Here is a 16961-nt window from a genome sequence, read left to right on the forward strand (position 1 = left end):
ACTAAGACCTGAGTAACCAGAGGGTTACTATCAACCAATACTGTCAACAGAAGCCTAAGGAGACAGTAGCCAGGGACCATTAACCATTTATTATTATTATTATTTTTTGTGGGACTTGCCCAGGGTCACACAGCTAGTAAGTGTCAAGTGTCTGAGGTCAAATTTGAACTCAGATCCTCCTGAATCCAGGACTGGGGCTTTATCCACTGTGCCACCTAGCTGCCCCCAGGACCATTAACCATTAATAGCCATTAATATTCCTAGATGACAGGACACCTAGGAACCAGATCTTAAAGTAAAAAGATATCATAAACAGAGAGACCCTTGGGGTCTGATAAGTTTGAACATGCTTTAGGAACATGCGCAGAAAGGATCAAATGTGTCCTTAAGTTCACTTTATGACATTTAAACTCCAAAAACACACCCCCAGGGGCAGCTAGGTGGCGCAGTGGATAAAGCACTGGCCCTGGATTCAGGAGTACCTGAGTTCAAATCCCGTCTCAGATACTTGACACTAGCTGTGTGACCCTGGGCAAGTCACTTAACCCCCACTGCCCTGCAATAAAACAAAAAATAAAAACATACCCCTAGTGAGAAAGGTACCTGCCTTGGAGGATGTCTTAGGACCCCAGGAAGTCCAATTAGGATATGAACCTCCCTAAGGAGGATATTAGGATAATGAGGAGATAACTTATTTTTCTCACTATAAATATAACCATTTTCCATCTCCCAAACTGAGATACCTCCTGGTGGTCTCCCTGTGGCCTCACAGTATTTTAATAAAACTTGGGAAACTGAGCCACTGAGTCTTATAATTCTTTGGGACACCTCACGATCAATTTGATCAATTAAATCCATCCCTCTACATCACCCTCACCCCCTCAGTTGCCTATCTTTGGATATGTTTCTACTTACCGGTGTATCCTTTCTAGAATGAAGTATCCAGAACTGACCACAGTATTACAGCTGGGGTCTGATTAGGGTTCAGTGGAGTCATCTACTTCCTAGTACTGGGTGTTATGCTTTTCTTAAACTAGGATCAGAGTGGGGTTTTCTTTTTCTTTTGAATGCCATGTCATGCTGTTCATTGAGCCTACAATCTAATAAGATTCCCAGATCTTTTTAGTTTATTATTATTTCTCAGACAAATGACTGTGCCTCCCCTTATGAAGCTGATTTTGTGAACTTGTGTATTTCCCTCTATTGAATTTCATTTTAGCCTGTGGAGATCTTTCTGGATCTTGACTCCAGCATTTAATATGTTAATTGTCTTGTACAGTTTTGTGTCATCTGAAAACTTGATAAGTGTGCCGTCTATCATTTCACTGAAGTCACTGATACAAATGTAAGATTAGCATGAAGGCAACGAAGCATCTTTGGGGCACTGCACACTAGAGACTTCCCTCCAAACTGGCACTTCAACATTAATGACTATTCTTTGTATGCAGTCATTCATCCAGTTCCAAATGCATCTAATTATATAATCATCCAGCCCAAATCTCTTCATCTTGTCCACAAAGATAGCATGAGAGGCTTGGTTAAATGCTTTGCTGAAATCTAGGCCTAAAAGCATTCCCCTTATCTAACAGTTGATTAGGTATCCAAATATAAATATGCTAAGTCTGACATGACCTCCTTTTGATGAAGTCGAATTGACTCTTAGTTATCGTTGTTTCTCTTCTAATTTCTCATAGACCATCCATTTAGTAATACAATCTGGGATTTTGCAGTAATAGAAGGCAAGTTCACAGATTCCATTCTCTCCCTTTTAAGAAAATCAGGAAATTTTCTCTTCTCTGGTCTTTGGGCACTTTTCCCATTCTACACGGTCTTTTTTTTTTTTTTTTTTTTGGTGAGGCAGTTTAGGTTAAGTGACTTGCCTAGGGTCACACAGCTAGTAAATGTCAAGTGTCTGAGGTCAAGTTTGAACTCAGGACCTCCTGAATCCAGGGCTGGTGCTCTATCACACTGCGCCACCTAGCTGCCCCTTTACACGTTCTTTTAAAGATCACTGATGTTGCTTCATCAGTCATCCAGGCCAGTTCTTTCAGTACTTTCTGACACGACTTCTGATTATGGTGACTTGAACTTACCAGGAGATACTGGATGCCTTCTTATGACATCTTCCCTGAGCTTGGACTTTAGTTTTAACTCCCTCTAAAGCATTTTTACTGTATTTTTCTTAGTCCAAAGAGCATTCTTTTTTTTTTTTTAGTAAAGAAAACAGAAGCAACATGAGTTGAGAAATACTGAATTCTTCTCTAATACCCATTAAATCATTCCATCTACCCTGCTTCACCCTGTCCCCTTGGATGATGTTCTTGTTCACTACCCTTTTTACCCTGCCCAAAGCCTTTCATTCATTCATTGTCACTCCAAGTTCATAACAGCCTTTTTTATTTTTTAGCACTGAAACTACTTAAAAACGTTATCCTTATCTTTTCTTTTGTCTTTTTTTTTTCAATCTTCTATGCATGTGTTTTGTGTTATCCTGACTGGGGCTCCACAGTATACATGTGTTTTAGAAACCTGAGCTGGTCAGTTAATTCCTTGTGCATTCACTTCAATCTTTTTAGATCCTGGCCCTCCCGTTAGGCCTCCCACCACTCCTCCCCTTATTTCTTTTTGTTTTGTTTTGTTTTTGGGGGGTTTTTTTGGTGAGGCAATTGGGGTTAAGTGACTTGCCCAGGGTCACACAGTTAGTAAGTGTTAAGTGTCTGAGGCTGGATTTGAACTCAGGTCCTCCTGAATCCAGGGTCGGTGCGCTATCCACTGCGCCACCTAGCTGCCCCTCTCCCCTTATTTCTTATTGGGATTGTTTTGGTTTTTATTAGAATTTCTTATCCCTCTTAGACTGACTTCCCTTGTAGAATCCTTTGGCCCTGAAACCCTACCTATCCTTTTTCTGAGCCCTTTGAAATCTGCTTCTCCAAAGTCTAAGGTGTGTGTGTCAAACAGCTTGGCTTTCCTTTTCTTTTCCATTAGGAATTTTAAGATGCAATGGCCACTTCCCTTCAAAATTCTCCTCGTTTCTATTTGAGAATTTATTTTCTCCTTGTTTGTCAGAATTAGAAAAGTTTCCCTTGTTGCTTCCTCTACCTTTGAAGAATGAAATCACCATTAAGTTATTTGGAAGTAATATCCACAAGGATTTATCAGCTACTTTGCTTTTGGTGATAAGAGATGTCAGAGTCAAATCACTACTGTATTATAACTCCAAGGCAGGTTTGTGATCTGTTTACTGAACTTACTGTCTACTTCTTCTTTCTGTACAGGTGGTCTGTATACTTCAAAACAATATCATTTCTGTTTCTTCCACTGTTGCTCGTCACCAAATTCTCCCCATCATGCTCCTCTCCTCCCTACTCTTGGTTTCTGTATTTCCTTACATAAATATATTTTCTTAATATATAATATTAGTCCTTTTTATCTATTGCTTCCTTTAGAGGCAGTCTGATATAGTGGCTAGAGCACTGGACTTGGTGTGGTCAGGAAAAGCTGAATTCAAACTCTACCTCCAATCTTATTAGTTCCCATATATCTCTAAACCTCAGTTTCTTCATCTATAAAACAGCACAGGCAATACAATCTGCAACACTTGCCTCCCATTGTTGTGCTAACAACACTCAAATGCGATCCATATGTTTTGCAGAATAAAACACTATATACATTCCACTTATTATTCCTTTTGGTGAAATCTCCTTCCATAGCCATATGCCAGCCAGGAGTCCTGTCCTACTGATGGAGGAGGCTAAAAGGGTTAACAGAGAAACTAAGGTTTGTGTTCTTACAGTAACCAAGAGGGTTCAGTCCCTATCAACCCTCACCATCAACAGAGACAGTAACTAGGGACCATTGGCCATTAATAGCCATTAATATTCTTAGTTGACAGGACACCTAGAAACCAGATCTTAGGTAAAGAGATACCATAAACACAGAGACCCTCTGAGATTGGCAAGTTTAAGCATGTCTTTAGGGGCATGTGCAGAAAAGGCCAAATTTGTCCTTAAGTTCACCTTATGACAGGTAAATCCCAAAAACATACCTCCAAGGAAAAAGGTCCCCGCCTGGGCGGGGATTGGTTTAAGCCCCGGGAACTCCAAATTAAGATAGGCCTTCCCCTGTACCTCCCCAAGGTGGAGATTATGATAATGAAGAGATGATCAATTATTTTCTGATTATAAATATAACCATCTTTCCTTTTCTGTTTGAGATACCTTTCCATTTTTCTGGTATTCTCCCTGTGGTCATCACAGTCTTGCAATAAAACTTGGGAAACTGAGTCACTGGGTCTTGTAATTCTTTGGGACACCTCACAATCAATTTGATCAATTAAACCTACCCCCCACAACACTACCAAGTCTTAAGGTAGAGCTTGCCTCCTTGCATTGGGTGCTCTAGTTTACTCTGTTTATCCATATTTTGTGAATTTTTGTAGAGACATTTGGGTCTTCTTGTTGTTGTTGTTGTGTCATTTCAGTTGTGCACAACTCTTTCTGACCCCATTTGGGGTTTTCTTGACAAAGATACTGAAGTAGTTTGCGATTTCCTTCTCCAGCTCATTTTGTAGACCCTGTGACTTGCCCAGGGTCACACAGCTAATAAGTGGCTGAGGCCAGATTTGAACTCACCCAGCACTGTGCCACTTAGCTGCCCTCTTTGAGTCCATAGGTTTTATTATTTCTGTCTCTCTTTTTGAGTAGTGTCTCCTAAGAAGTAATTGGTTCTCTCTATTGAGTCTTTTTTTCCTTTGTTGGACCTTCTGATGTAGGAAGCAAAAAAGGGTTAATAGAAAAACCCAAGACCCAAGCTCTAATACAGATATTAGCTCTAAAAGGGAGTCAGATCCCAGTTAATGGATAACTTATGTTAGGTTCTTGTACCCATAGTGATCAACACCCATAACGGACCAGACATGTGCAGAAAATGCCAAATTTGTCCTCAGATTCACCTTATGACATGTAAATCCCCAAAACACACCTCCACTGAAAAAGGTATCCACCTCGGGGGTTGGTTTAGGACCCCAGGAACTCCAAATTAGGATAAGCCCTCCCTTGTAACACCCCTAGGTGGACAATATTATAATGAGAAGGACAGGCCTGTACCTCCCCAAGGTGGAGATTATTATAATGAGACTGATAATCAATTTATCCATACTATAAATATAACTGTCTTTCCTTTGCTTATTGGAGAGATACCTTTCCAATATTCTGGTTCTCTCCCTGTGGTCACCCACAGTATTGCAATAAAACTTGGGAAACTGAGTCACTGAGTCTTGTAATTCTTTTGGGATGACTCACGATTAATTTGACCCCAAATTCCAGCCCACATCACTTCTATTCTCTCTGCTATCTGGCTGGATAAGATATATGTGGGCAGATTTCTCTTCCCCTTCCATTTTCGCTTGAAGGTCCTCTGGATCCCGTTTGTACAACGTCAGGCAGATATATTTTTACCAGACCTCATTAAGCACACTCTATCCCTGACCAAAAGCACAGGATTCTTGTGTTTTTAGCCATGGTCTGGAGATCCAAATCAATTTTGTAGACACCATCTTAGCCAGCTGTATCATGGCCCCATATATGCCTTGGCCTCATCAACCTCCTTAAGTCCCACAGTCGGCTTCTTTACTGTATCTAGACCACAGACAAAGATGTTCGTGTTCTTGATCTGATCAATGCCCAGAAGTGTTCTGCTTCCACAATCCATAACTCTGATCATAATTTCCATATCTACCTGTGCTCCACTTCTCCTAAACTTATTCTCCATCTTCACCCTGAGACAGAGTTCATGAAATTTTTATATTATCCAATCTCAGCTTGAATGGCAATCTGTTTACTTTCCCCTAATTGCCTAGAGCTCTCTTGCACAGACCATAGCATCTGCTCTAAGCCTTCTTTTCTCTCCTTAAGCCATTTATATCACCTTATCTCTGTAGATGACCTCACTTCACAATTGTTTGGAAGCTCCTTTTTCTCCCTAATTCCACACTTAAAATCACTTCAAAATAATACTCTTTCTGCATACAAGTCTTGGAGAATGAGAAAGCCCTTGTCCTTGCCAATATTAACCCCTTCCACTTGTGGTCCTGATCCTATCACCTCCTTTCCCAACGAGGAGGTTACTCCATTGATTATCTCCCTTTCTCATCCTACTTTTTTTTTCTTTTTAAAATTTTAAAAATTTATATTGTGATTTTTTTTTGTGTTATACATGAATAGTCATGCAAAACATTTCCACATTAGCTCCCATCCTAATTTTCAATCTCTCCTTATCCCCAGACTCCTTCCCTGCCATCTAGATCTTTTCCATCTTTCTCTGGGTTAAGACTCCTTTTCTTGCATTCTTTGGCTCTTTACATCCTTACAATCCTTCCTCCTCCCCTCTACTCCCCCCTTTCCAACCTGGGGGAAGACTATTAACAATTTAGTTTGACTCATATCTAAGGAACGGCTAAGAATGTAAGGGTGTGTGGCACAGAGGTACTCAATATACATTAGGAATCAGGTATAGAGAGATATGGTACCATAGTAGCCACGAAGCAGGTACGAGCTGGGTTGAAGAGCCATCTGACATAAATTGGCTGTTTGGCACCCAGCAGTTTATTTGATCTCTCAGTACTCTAAGCAAATCTCAATCTCTCTCTCTCTCTCTCTCTCTCTCTCTCTCTCTCTCTCTCTCTCTCTCTCTCATTCTTTTGTAGGTCAATGAGGGTTAAGTGACTTGCCCATGGTCACACAGCTAGTAAGTGTCAAGTATCTGAGGTCAGATTTGAACTCAGGTCTTCCCGAATCCAGGGCCAGTGCTTTATCCACTGCACCATCTAGTTGTCCCCTAGGCAAATCTCTTGAAGAGAAGGTGCCAGCCTGCAAATGGTAGAAGGAATTTCCATGCCTAGGAGTTCACCATACCAATGGAATCACAGACCAAGTCCCTATCCCTATACAAAAGATATGATTAACATATACAAGCCCCACAAATACATTCTGATAGAAGATTTGAAACAGGATACAATAACTTATAACTACTGTTATACTATCTTGGCAAGTTGAGACTTAAATATCAGACTCTGAAGCAGTTAGCAAGATTGCATTTGACAAGGAATGCCCATCAATTGGGGTATATGATGTGGTATATGATGGTAATGGAATATTACTGTTCTATAAGAAACGACAAGCAGGATGCTTTCAGAAAGGTCTGGAAAGACTTGTATGAACTGATGCATAGTGAAGTGAGCAGAACCAAGAGAACATTGTGCACAGAGACAGCAAAATTATTTGATGAAGAACTGTGAACGACTTAATTATTCTCAGCAATACAACGATACAAGACAATCCCAAAGGACTAATAATGAAGCATACTATCCGCCACACAGACTGAAGGATACTATTTTTCGCTTTCATTTTTTTCTTTTATTCAAGTTTTCTTGCACAAAATGACTAATATGGCAATGTTTTACATAATTACACATGTATAACATATCTGCTTACCCTCTCAGGGAGGGGAGGAGGGGAGGAATAGAAGGAGGGACAATATTTGGAATTCAAAACTTTAAATAAAGGAGTATTTACTGAAAAAAAAATTGCATTTGACATTTCAGCTCAGTTCTGCAATGACCCCACAATTATCTCTAGGTCCATGTCTTCTGGAAAGCCTGGCCAGTGATTAAGGTCCTCCCTCTGTCATCGGTCATCTTCTCCGATGCGAAAATTCCCTCTGCCACCGGTCAGTTCTGGTCAAGGAACCCAAGATCTTTGCACTTTACCAGTCTGACTGCTGCTTCTCTGTGTTCTTTCTTTGAATGGCTATCACTTGTGTTCCTCCTTCCAAAAATGGGAGTGCTGCAGGGGTCTGACACGGGCCACCTTATTCTTTTTCTTCATTCCACTCTTTCTTGGTGATTTCATTGGTTGGTTGCTGTCCTTCAGGCTTGAAGAGGACTAAAATAACATCACTATGTCAGGGTCAAGATACACTGTGTCTGACTGTGGCTGATCAGACCAGTACAAGCTTGGAAGGCTCTACCACAGGTCAGGGACAAAGAGTCCATATGAGCATTTGGAGTGAAGATGCATCTAAATTTGCACATCTCACATTTCTTTTGAGCTACTGCAAATCTGCTTTGCTCATACAGCACAGCATTTTCTTTGACACAGGCATTCTAGGTGGTCCTGTGCCAGTGTTTCCAACTGTAACAATTGGAATGACGCCGCCTGCTGGAGACTTACTGTAGAAGCATTCCACCCATGAAGCGAAGGTTTTTGAAGGCAAGACCAGGAGTCTTTTCTTTGGTGTCAGGAAGTGACGTTTGCTAGTGGGAGGAAGAAGGAAGAGCTGGGTGCTCTGACTCAGGCTCTTTCCTGAGGATTCCAGCGGAGAAAGGAGCTAGAAATGTGCTCTCCCTTTAATAGATAGGAATCTAGGCCTTTCTCTCTCTCTTTACCAAATTCTTATTCTCCTTAATAAATGCTTAAAAGTCTAACTCTTGCCAAAGCTTATAATTTATTGGTGACCAGTCATTAGATATTTTAGACAGTTTAGCTAGAATTTTAGCCCTTAACACCACGTCTCACAATCAATTCCAAAGTAATTCAGAGAGACAATGAGAGTGTCCTTCTATGTCTTCTTCTTCTGTTTTTTTTTTTTTTAGTGAGGCAATTGGGGTTAAGTAACTTGCCCAGGGTCACACAGCTAGTAAGTGTTGAGTGTCTGAGGCTGGATTTGAACTCAGGTATTCCTGACTCCAGGGCCAGTGCTCTATCCTCTATGTCTTCTTCTGATCTCCTCATGAGCACTTGCCTTATGTGAATTCTCTGTAAAATAGCCTTTTAGGCAAATGTACATTTGGTATTTTTGTTTGTTTGTTTTTGTTTTTGTAGGGCAATGAGGGTTAAGTGACTTGCCCAAGGTCACACAGCTAGTAAGTGTCAAGTGTCTGAGGCCGGATTTGAACTCAGGTCCTCCTGAATCCAGGGCCGGTGCTTTATCCACTGCACCACCTAGCTGCCCCTACATTTGGTATTCAAACAATGTGGACAACTCATTGGAGTTGTAATCTCTGCAGGAGAATTTGAATGCTTGGCAGTTGCCTCAGTGTCCGGTACCTCATCTTCCCAGGTAATCTTCAGAATCTTCCTAAGACAATTCAAATGGAAACAATTTGATTTCCTGGCATGGTGCTGGTAGACTGTTCATGTTTCACAGGCAAACAACAATGAATTCAGAATGATGACTCTGTAGACCTTCAGTTTGGTAGGCAGCCTAATACTAATACCTCTTCTCTCCCATGCTTCCCTTCAGAGCCTCCCCAACATTGAACTAGCTTTGCCAATGAGTGTGTGAACCTCATCATCTATGTGTACATCCTTGCAAAGTATGTTGTCAGAGTAAGTGAACTTATTCACAGCATTCAAAATCTTTGGTGGTTCCATATATGGATGGACGACGCAGTGCTGGCTTGTGGAGAACCTCTGTTTTTGTTTGGTTTGATTTTGGTTTTGGTCAGGCCAAAATTAGCACAAGTGGCAGAGAACTGATTTATATTCTGTTGCATCTCAGCCTCTGAGACTACATTGAGTGCACAATCATCTGCAAACAAAAAGTTGCTCAGAAACTCTCCCTCCACTTTATTCTTGGCTTGTAACTTTTCCAAGTTAAATAATCAGTGCAGTAGCTGACTTTGATGTTGTATTTGTCCTCATTGAAGGTGTCTGACAGCATTGTTGAAAACATCATGCTAAAAAGCATGGGAACAAGCACATATCCCTGCTTCACTCCATTGGTGACTGGGAAAGTGTGAGAGCATCCTCCATTATCCAGAGCCCATGCAAGCATGCTGTCATGGAACTGTTGTACAATAGTGATGAACTTCTTTGAGCAACCAAATTTTGCCACAAGCCTTCATGACTGACAGTATCAAAGACCTTGGCCAAGTCCACAGACACTGGGTACTGACCTCTGTTCTGCTTTTGGCATTTCTGCTGGAGTTGTCAGTCAGCAGACATAATACTGACCAATCCTTGGTTCTTTCTGAAGACAGAGTGGCTCTCAGGTAGATAACCATCTTCCAGGTGAAGCTTTTATATGATCAGTGGATCCCCTGCCTTGTGGACAATTAGCTTTGAGTAGTGTGTAATGGCTGCCTCTCCTCTGGACTGCAGGGAGCTGGAGTTTACTCTCTCTCACTTGTGCTCTTGACTGGGACTATAGAGGAGGCAGCCATGCCATCCCCTCACTCTCTCTCTATCCTAGGTAATGTAGGGCTTCTGAACTTTCGGAGTCCTGTGCTCTCTCTCCCTTTACTAACATTTAATATACTTTAATAAATGCTTAATGTCAAAGACAGGTGCTATACCCTCTAATTTATAAGTAGCAATATATTAGAAGCGCCAGCTAAGTTCCCTAAAACCTAGAAGAGAGACAGGCACCGACATATATTTTCAAATGACACAATCCACAAAGTTTTATTGTGTTTAGGTAAACAGAAGATAGTGTTGGTGATGAAGTCATGAGACTCACAGGTCTTCAGTAGTAAGTGACTATTACCATTGCTGTTTCTAACTCCATTCCTCCTAAGAACTCCCCGCCATGTCTGAGAGTCTGTGCCTTCTTTGGCGTTAAAGTACCCCCAAATTACAAACTTGTCTTCTCTTGGCACATAGATGATGAGGGTCTCCAGGTCTTCATAAAATTTTTCTTTGACCTCATCAGAGTTGGTCATGGTAGGAGCATGGTGGCACGGCACCTTCCTGCAAGCGACAATCTCATTGTTTAAGCCTGTCATTCACTCCTTTTGTAAGACATGCAAGTCTGCGGACTGGATTAGTTTTGATTATGAAAACGATGCCAGCTTCATGGTTCTCCCTCTCACTGCAGTCACTCCAGAAGACCATGTATTCGGCTGCGACTTCAGTGAGCTGGCTTTCATTTGTTAGCTGCTCCTTGGACGTGATACCCACTAAGTTCTCTTGCCATAGGAGCTATTCATCTTTCAGGTCTGTGGCATTTCTTGTTGTCTATGATTGAGCACACCTTCCATGTGCCAATGGTAAATAGAATCATCTTCACAAAAGTTTTTGTATTTTGTGTGTGTGTCTTGAACACAGGGTAGGATCCCTGCCTACTGTGTGTGATAAGCAGACCAGGGTTAGGTTAAGTGAAGCAGACAATTTTAAGGACATCTTTTCTAGCCCCTTTCTAATGCCAGGAGGTGAACAGTCCTTAAAAAAGGCTGTTCATGATATTGATTGAATACAGACCGAAGCATGCTGTTTTTCATTTTTCCTTTTATTCAAGTTTTCTTTCTTTCTTTTTTGGCAGGGTCACACAGCTAGCCAGTGTCAAGTGTCTGAGGTTGGATTTGAACTCAGCTCCTCTTGAATCCAGGGCTGGTGCTTTATCCACTGCACCACCTAGCTGCCTTATTATTCAAGTTTTCTTATACAAAATGACTAATATGGTAATATTTTACATAATTGCACATGTATAACCCACATCTCATTGCTTACTGCCTGGGGTGGGGGCGGGGAGGGAAGAAGGGATAAAATTTGGAACTCAAAACTCAGACCCATAGAGTCTCTTTCTATTTGTTGGACTGTAGTTCACTTCTATCAGAAGAGGAGGGTGGTGCAAGTTGACAGTCCCAGAACTTACCAGAGTTAGAGTGGTTTTTGTTTTGTTTTGTTTTGCTTTGTTGTAACCCTAAATCAGGCAGAAGCTAGGGACAGAAACATCAGTCCTGTTAGGAGGAGGTAAGTTCAAGATGTATTTTGATTCTATCAACCAAAAAGCCATTGTTAATGGGCTGAATTATGGCAGGCATGGAGCTGGGCACTGGGGTCACCAAGACAAAAAGACACATCCTCCATCCTTTAGGAATCCTATTGATGGACAACGCGTACATAGGTAAGTTTATGCAAAATGTATGCCAAGTGAATAAAGGTCATTTCAGGGGCAGAGTATTTGCAGTTAGGGGGTATCAGAAAAGAGTACGTATAAACTGATCTTTGAAGAAAACTAGGGATCTAAGTATAGGTGAGGAGGCTGTGCATTCCAGGCATGGGGGATAGACTGGCTGTTTATGATTAGCCTTTGGACCCTGTGCTAAGGATCAGGAAGCTAACAAGTTTCTATTTTAAGGGAGAGGAAAGTTGCTTTTCTCCAGTCCTCAACAACTAGGTGTATAAGTATTGGCCTTCCTCACTAAAAAGAGCTAAAGCGGGGCAGCTAGGTGGCGCAGTGGATAAAGCACCGACCCTGGATTCAGGAGGACCTGAGTTCAAATCCGGCCTTGACACTTACTAGCTGTAGGACCCTGGGCAAGTCACTTAACTCCAATTGCCTCACCAAAAAAAAAAAAAGAAAAAAGAAAAAAAAAAGACCTAAAGCTTAGCAACTTCCTCCCTACCCCCACTCCCACTCCCACTCCTCCAGGAGGGAGAGGGTGGGAGAGCTGGAGGGGAAGAGGGCAAAGCCAATTTTTCCTCCTCTGAGTAAGAGTGAGCGCCTTAGCTAGTGCCTGTAGCTGAGGCAAAATAGGTGGCAGCAATAAGAACAGCCTAATTTAAATTTAGGAATATCCAAGCCAGAGTATCCAATACTCAGAGTAGTGGGACAAACCGGTATATCCAACAGGCAGTGACCTCACCGGAAGATATTGACAACTCTTCAGTTTCACAGAGACTGAATTGCCTCCCTGTGTGTGTGCACTAGTCCACATATTCTGCCAAGGCCCACATAGAACTCTCTGCAAATATTCTCTATTTATGATCACAATTGTAGGGCCTCTCTTCCCACAGACAGCGGGGGAAGGTGCCACAGGTTTATGGAGGCAATGTTCTGTCATTTTTTTTAATGCTGTCCAGGGAACATTCAATTTTTCTGAATGAATTCTTCCTCAGGTTGAATAGTGAAAGTAAACATACAGTGAAACTTTAGTTTTGAGTGGATATGGACCTCCAACAGACCTACCCTGTCCTAGCTTTTCTGAGAGCCCCAGGAATGAAAGGGGGAGACTTAGTTGCAGTAGTGTGTTGCACCTGGCTTATGTGACTAGGGAGAGTGGATTGTTAAATTTTCAGTGTGAACATCTACACCTTGAAAATTGGCAAAAGCTACAATCGGGAATTAATTTATTGTTTTGTTGATTGTCTAGACTTAAGAAAGTGATTAAATGTTAGAAAAAATGCAGCTTATACTTAAAAGTATATTGTGGGTACTTTTTTTTTTTCTTCTGGAAAGCTGTTTGTTCAACATGCACACTTCACCGTTACACTAGTTACTGGCTTCAGACTTTAAAAAAAAAAAAAAGCTAGACCACTTAGGGTAGGCGGTACTTTCTTTCCCTACTTGATTTTAATTACTTCACATCTGAATGCCAGAATTTTCTAATTCCTCCACTTCTCTGTTCTAAGATACATTTATACAAATCTCACTCAAAACTTTTTTGAAGGAAGCCTTTACAAACTTAAATGATCACAATTTACTTCCACAGTGGAGGTTGTTTCTGCCAAAAATTCTGTGCTGAAGTTTAAAATTTCATTGGTCTTATCAGTGAGACCTAGCAAGGGAAGGGGAGCCTTCTAAGGGGTGAAAACCAGTGTCATGATAAAGTCCTCTTGGCCACAGTGCAGCTCCGCCTTGGAAAAAAAAATACGGCTTTCAGTCGTTTGGATTCCCAAATCTAAGGCAAGAGGAGCAGAAGGTTACTCTAGCACTTCAGAGGGGATATCCAGAGAGTCTGAAGTACAGGGGATCTGTGTGTGAAGACTTGGGCCCAAACTGAGGATGAGCTTTCCAGCTGATGCCACCTCAAGTGTCAACCTTCTTCCTCCCCTTCTTCCTCCATCAGGAACAACTGTCCTCTACTCCCTCCTCCAGGCCAGGCTTTGTTGGCATTGGCTTCTGGTCCCACCAGTACCCCTCTGCCCACCACTTCTTCCTTCCTATGGCTGCCTTTGAGGTCTTTCCTCAGGTTCTTTCCTCCCAATCCCTTGCTACATAAACTCTGACCTTTAGAGACTGAATATATATAGCCTTGTTGGGTTCTCCATTCAATTCTAAGGGAGTGTAAAAACACTTCCAAAGTTCCTGGCATTCCCAATACCTCCTAGGTACAAGAAGGTATGAGTGCCCATACCAGCATTGATTTCTAGCGACTGGGTTCATTATAAATTAACTGAGTCATTATAAATACAGCACATATTTTTGAACTTTTAAATAAAGTACTCTTCTTACCTCAATGAGACAAACCACAGCAATAATGATCATTACCACTACTGTCACCGATATGGCCAAGAGAAGTTTGTTGTTATAGCCAAATTCTGGAATGTCTTTTTTCAGCTACGGGGAAAAAAATATCGCTTTAAAAAAAAATCCAAATAGAAACACACACACACACACACACAGAATCCTATCCAATTTACCTTCTAGATCTCCTGGGTTCTTCTTGAATATGGCTTCACAGAAAATGTGCTATGAGACCTTACTTCAAATGTGTGATAAACATACTGTTCATATTTTTCACTTTTCATATCTGCCCTGTCATTAACATTCATATCTTATCAATGAGCAAACTAGGGCATTTGGCCTTTTTCAGGGCTACTTGGCTCTGTAAAATTAAGGGCATTGGACTCCATCCTTTCTAATGTTCTTTCAAATGCTTACATTCTACAATTCTAATTCATATCCAGGACTACCTGTTCTTTAAATTACCAGTTAAGTCTAGCCATCTTATAACTCTTCTATTTTTTTTTAATTGGACAGATATATGGTATCTACATTCCAGAGGGCAAATTTACCTCATCTGTTTGTAGCTGGCCTAGGGCCATTTGCAGGGAGGTGCTGTCATTGAGATAGTTCTCCTGTTTCCCCGGGTCAGGATTCTGATGTGCAGGTGACTGGTTCATCTTTTGTCCATCACTGAGCAGTTTCATCAGGTGACCTGTTTTTGAAATAAGCTTGGCACAGGCCAGTTGCACCCTGGGCTCCCTGCAATCCTTTTGTAAAGTTCGGACAACATGGGAAATTAGGCTCCTCATTTCGTCGTTGGGGATGAGGGGTTGTAAGCGCTGGTTCAGTTCAATTTCAAACGAGTCAGTTGAAGCCGAAAAATTAAAAGAGGAGTTGCTATTCGGCTCCGGCAGAGATTCAGGATTCCCTTGATGTTCCCAGCGTGTTTCGTTGGTTAGTTGAACAGCTGGCAAAGAATCGCCCAATAAAGTGAATTCTTCCTTCTTTTTGGAAGAGGCAGGAGTATTTTCCGAAGTCGTGTTTCTTGTAGGGGGCACTTCAGAAGCCTTTGCTGGGGTGGTCCCTTTGGAAGCCTTGGCTGGCATACGTCTTTTTGGAGATAATGAAATATCCTTTTTAGAAGGATTATTTATAAGGCTTCTCGTCCCTGTGAAAACAGGATTTTCAAATAGCCATCTATTTTGTGCAAGTTTATTTTTTAACCCCTGGCTGTGCTTAGCCTCAGGAAATTTATTGGTTATACGGGATTTCGCTTTATGGAGAAAATGCTTTTTATTAGAACGGAAGACTGGAATATGGTCTTTGTGAAACGCTCTGCCAATTCCATGGTTTTCTTTTTGTCCCTTATATTTAAGCCTTTTATTTACACTCTTAGAAGCAGAAATTGGATACGTTAAACCACCGGACTTGCGCCTGTCCTCTAATGAGACAGCCAAAGGCTTGGCAGTTGAAGGAATGTCTACACGGTGCCAGCCTGGTTTTTTTAGCCTGGAGCTCAGCCTCCTCATGGCGAGCGCCGAAGCTCTCGTCCTTCCTTTAGCAAATTTTTCCAGAGAAGATTCGACACTTTCCCATTTCCCCTGAAAGCTCTGCGGGTCAGTCCTTTCCGAATGCTTTCCCCCCATGCTCCTCTCCCTGCTGCTGACCTTCCCCACTGTCACCGACTTCTTTCTTGGGCAAAACCGCCCGGTGCACGCATCTGCCCTCGGGGCCGAGGCCAGGGCCAGGCCCCGGGTGGGGGCCGCTGCCTCCCCGCTGCTGCTGGCTGGGGCCTGGCTGCATTTCCCTGGAGCCATGCCACACTTCCCGCCCCTTTCCAGACCGAAAGTATTCCATTTCTTTCGAAGTGTAGGATGTTTGGCTTGGACCATTTTTTCACGCTTGTTTTGAATAGGATACATTTTTTCTCGAAGATAGGCTTCCAGCAAATTTGTCACAAAGTAAAGTTTCCTCAGTTGAATTTCATCAGTCAAATTGATCCGTATTGGGCCAAATGAGGACCACGATGAAGGATTCGTCGAAGGACCAGAAGTTTCTTCTCCATTTCGGGAATGGGCGTGAAGCAGTTTAATAAATGGGAATAATTTCAGTTCCACACTTTTTACTTGCCCCTTCAGGAGTTTTGGCAACAAATACTTCACTGCATCAAGAAGATCAGTTTCACCATTAGAATTTAATTGTTCACTTGGCAAAATTAAGGCACTGACATCACTATCTACGTATGCTCTTTCAGGTTGTATGCTTAGTTCAATACTTGTATTCTTTTTTCTGGATTGCAATGTACTTATGAACTCTTCTTGCATATCATCTATGGATTCTTTTTGATCTGTCAAGAAATGAGACTAATTTATGAAGTGAAAATCCAGTGCATATGAATTTGGAACTCAAAACAAAAAGGATGGGGGCAGCTAGGTGGTGCAGTGGATAAAGCACCAGCTCTGGATTCAGGAGGACCTGAGTTCAAATCCGACCTCAGACACTTGACACTTATTATCTGTGTGACCCTGGTTAAATCACTTAACCCTCATTGCCCCCCCCCAAAAAAAACTAAAGGAAAAAATCCCACAACTAATGTTAAAACTTGTTTTTAACATGTAATTGGGGGAAAAGAAAATATTTGTAAAAAGCCAAAAGCAGTGGGGGGAGGGGGGAGGGTAGAGAACTCTAATTTGGTCTTCCTGGTGGGTCCTTTTAGCTTCTGGATCTCTAAC

General features: G+C 41.8%; 1 protein-coding gene across 1 annotated transcript in view; it reads right to left on the reverse strand.

Annotated features, from left to right (window-relative positions):
• The window catches only part of LRRC37A (leucine rich repeat containing 37A), a 64152-nt gene that overhangs the window by 8660 nt on the left and 38531 nt on the right, over positions 1-16961 (reverse strand). Inside the window, exons 9-10 of the mRNA XM_044003282.1 lie at positions 14799-16390; positions 14236-14340 (exon numbers count right to left, since the gene is read on the reverse strand). Of these exons, the coding sequence (XP_043859217.1) occupies positions 14236-14340; positions 14799-16390 (1697 nt within the window). The remainder of the gene's footprint in view (positions 1-14235; positions 14341-14798; positions 16391-16961) is intronic.

Source organism: Dromiciops gliroides, chromosome 4, assembly GCF_019393635.1.
Source record: "Dromiciops gliroides isolate mDroGli1 chromosome 4, mDroGli1.pri, whole genome shotgun sequence".
Lineage (NCBI taxonomy): Eukaryota > Metazoa > Chordata > Mammalia > Microbiotheria > Microbiotheriidae > Dromiciops > Dromiciops gliroides.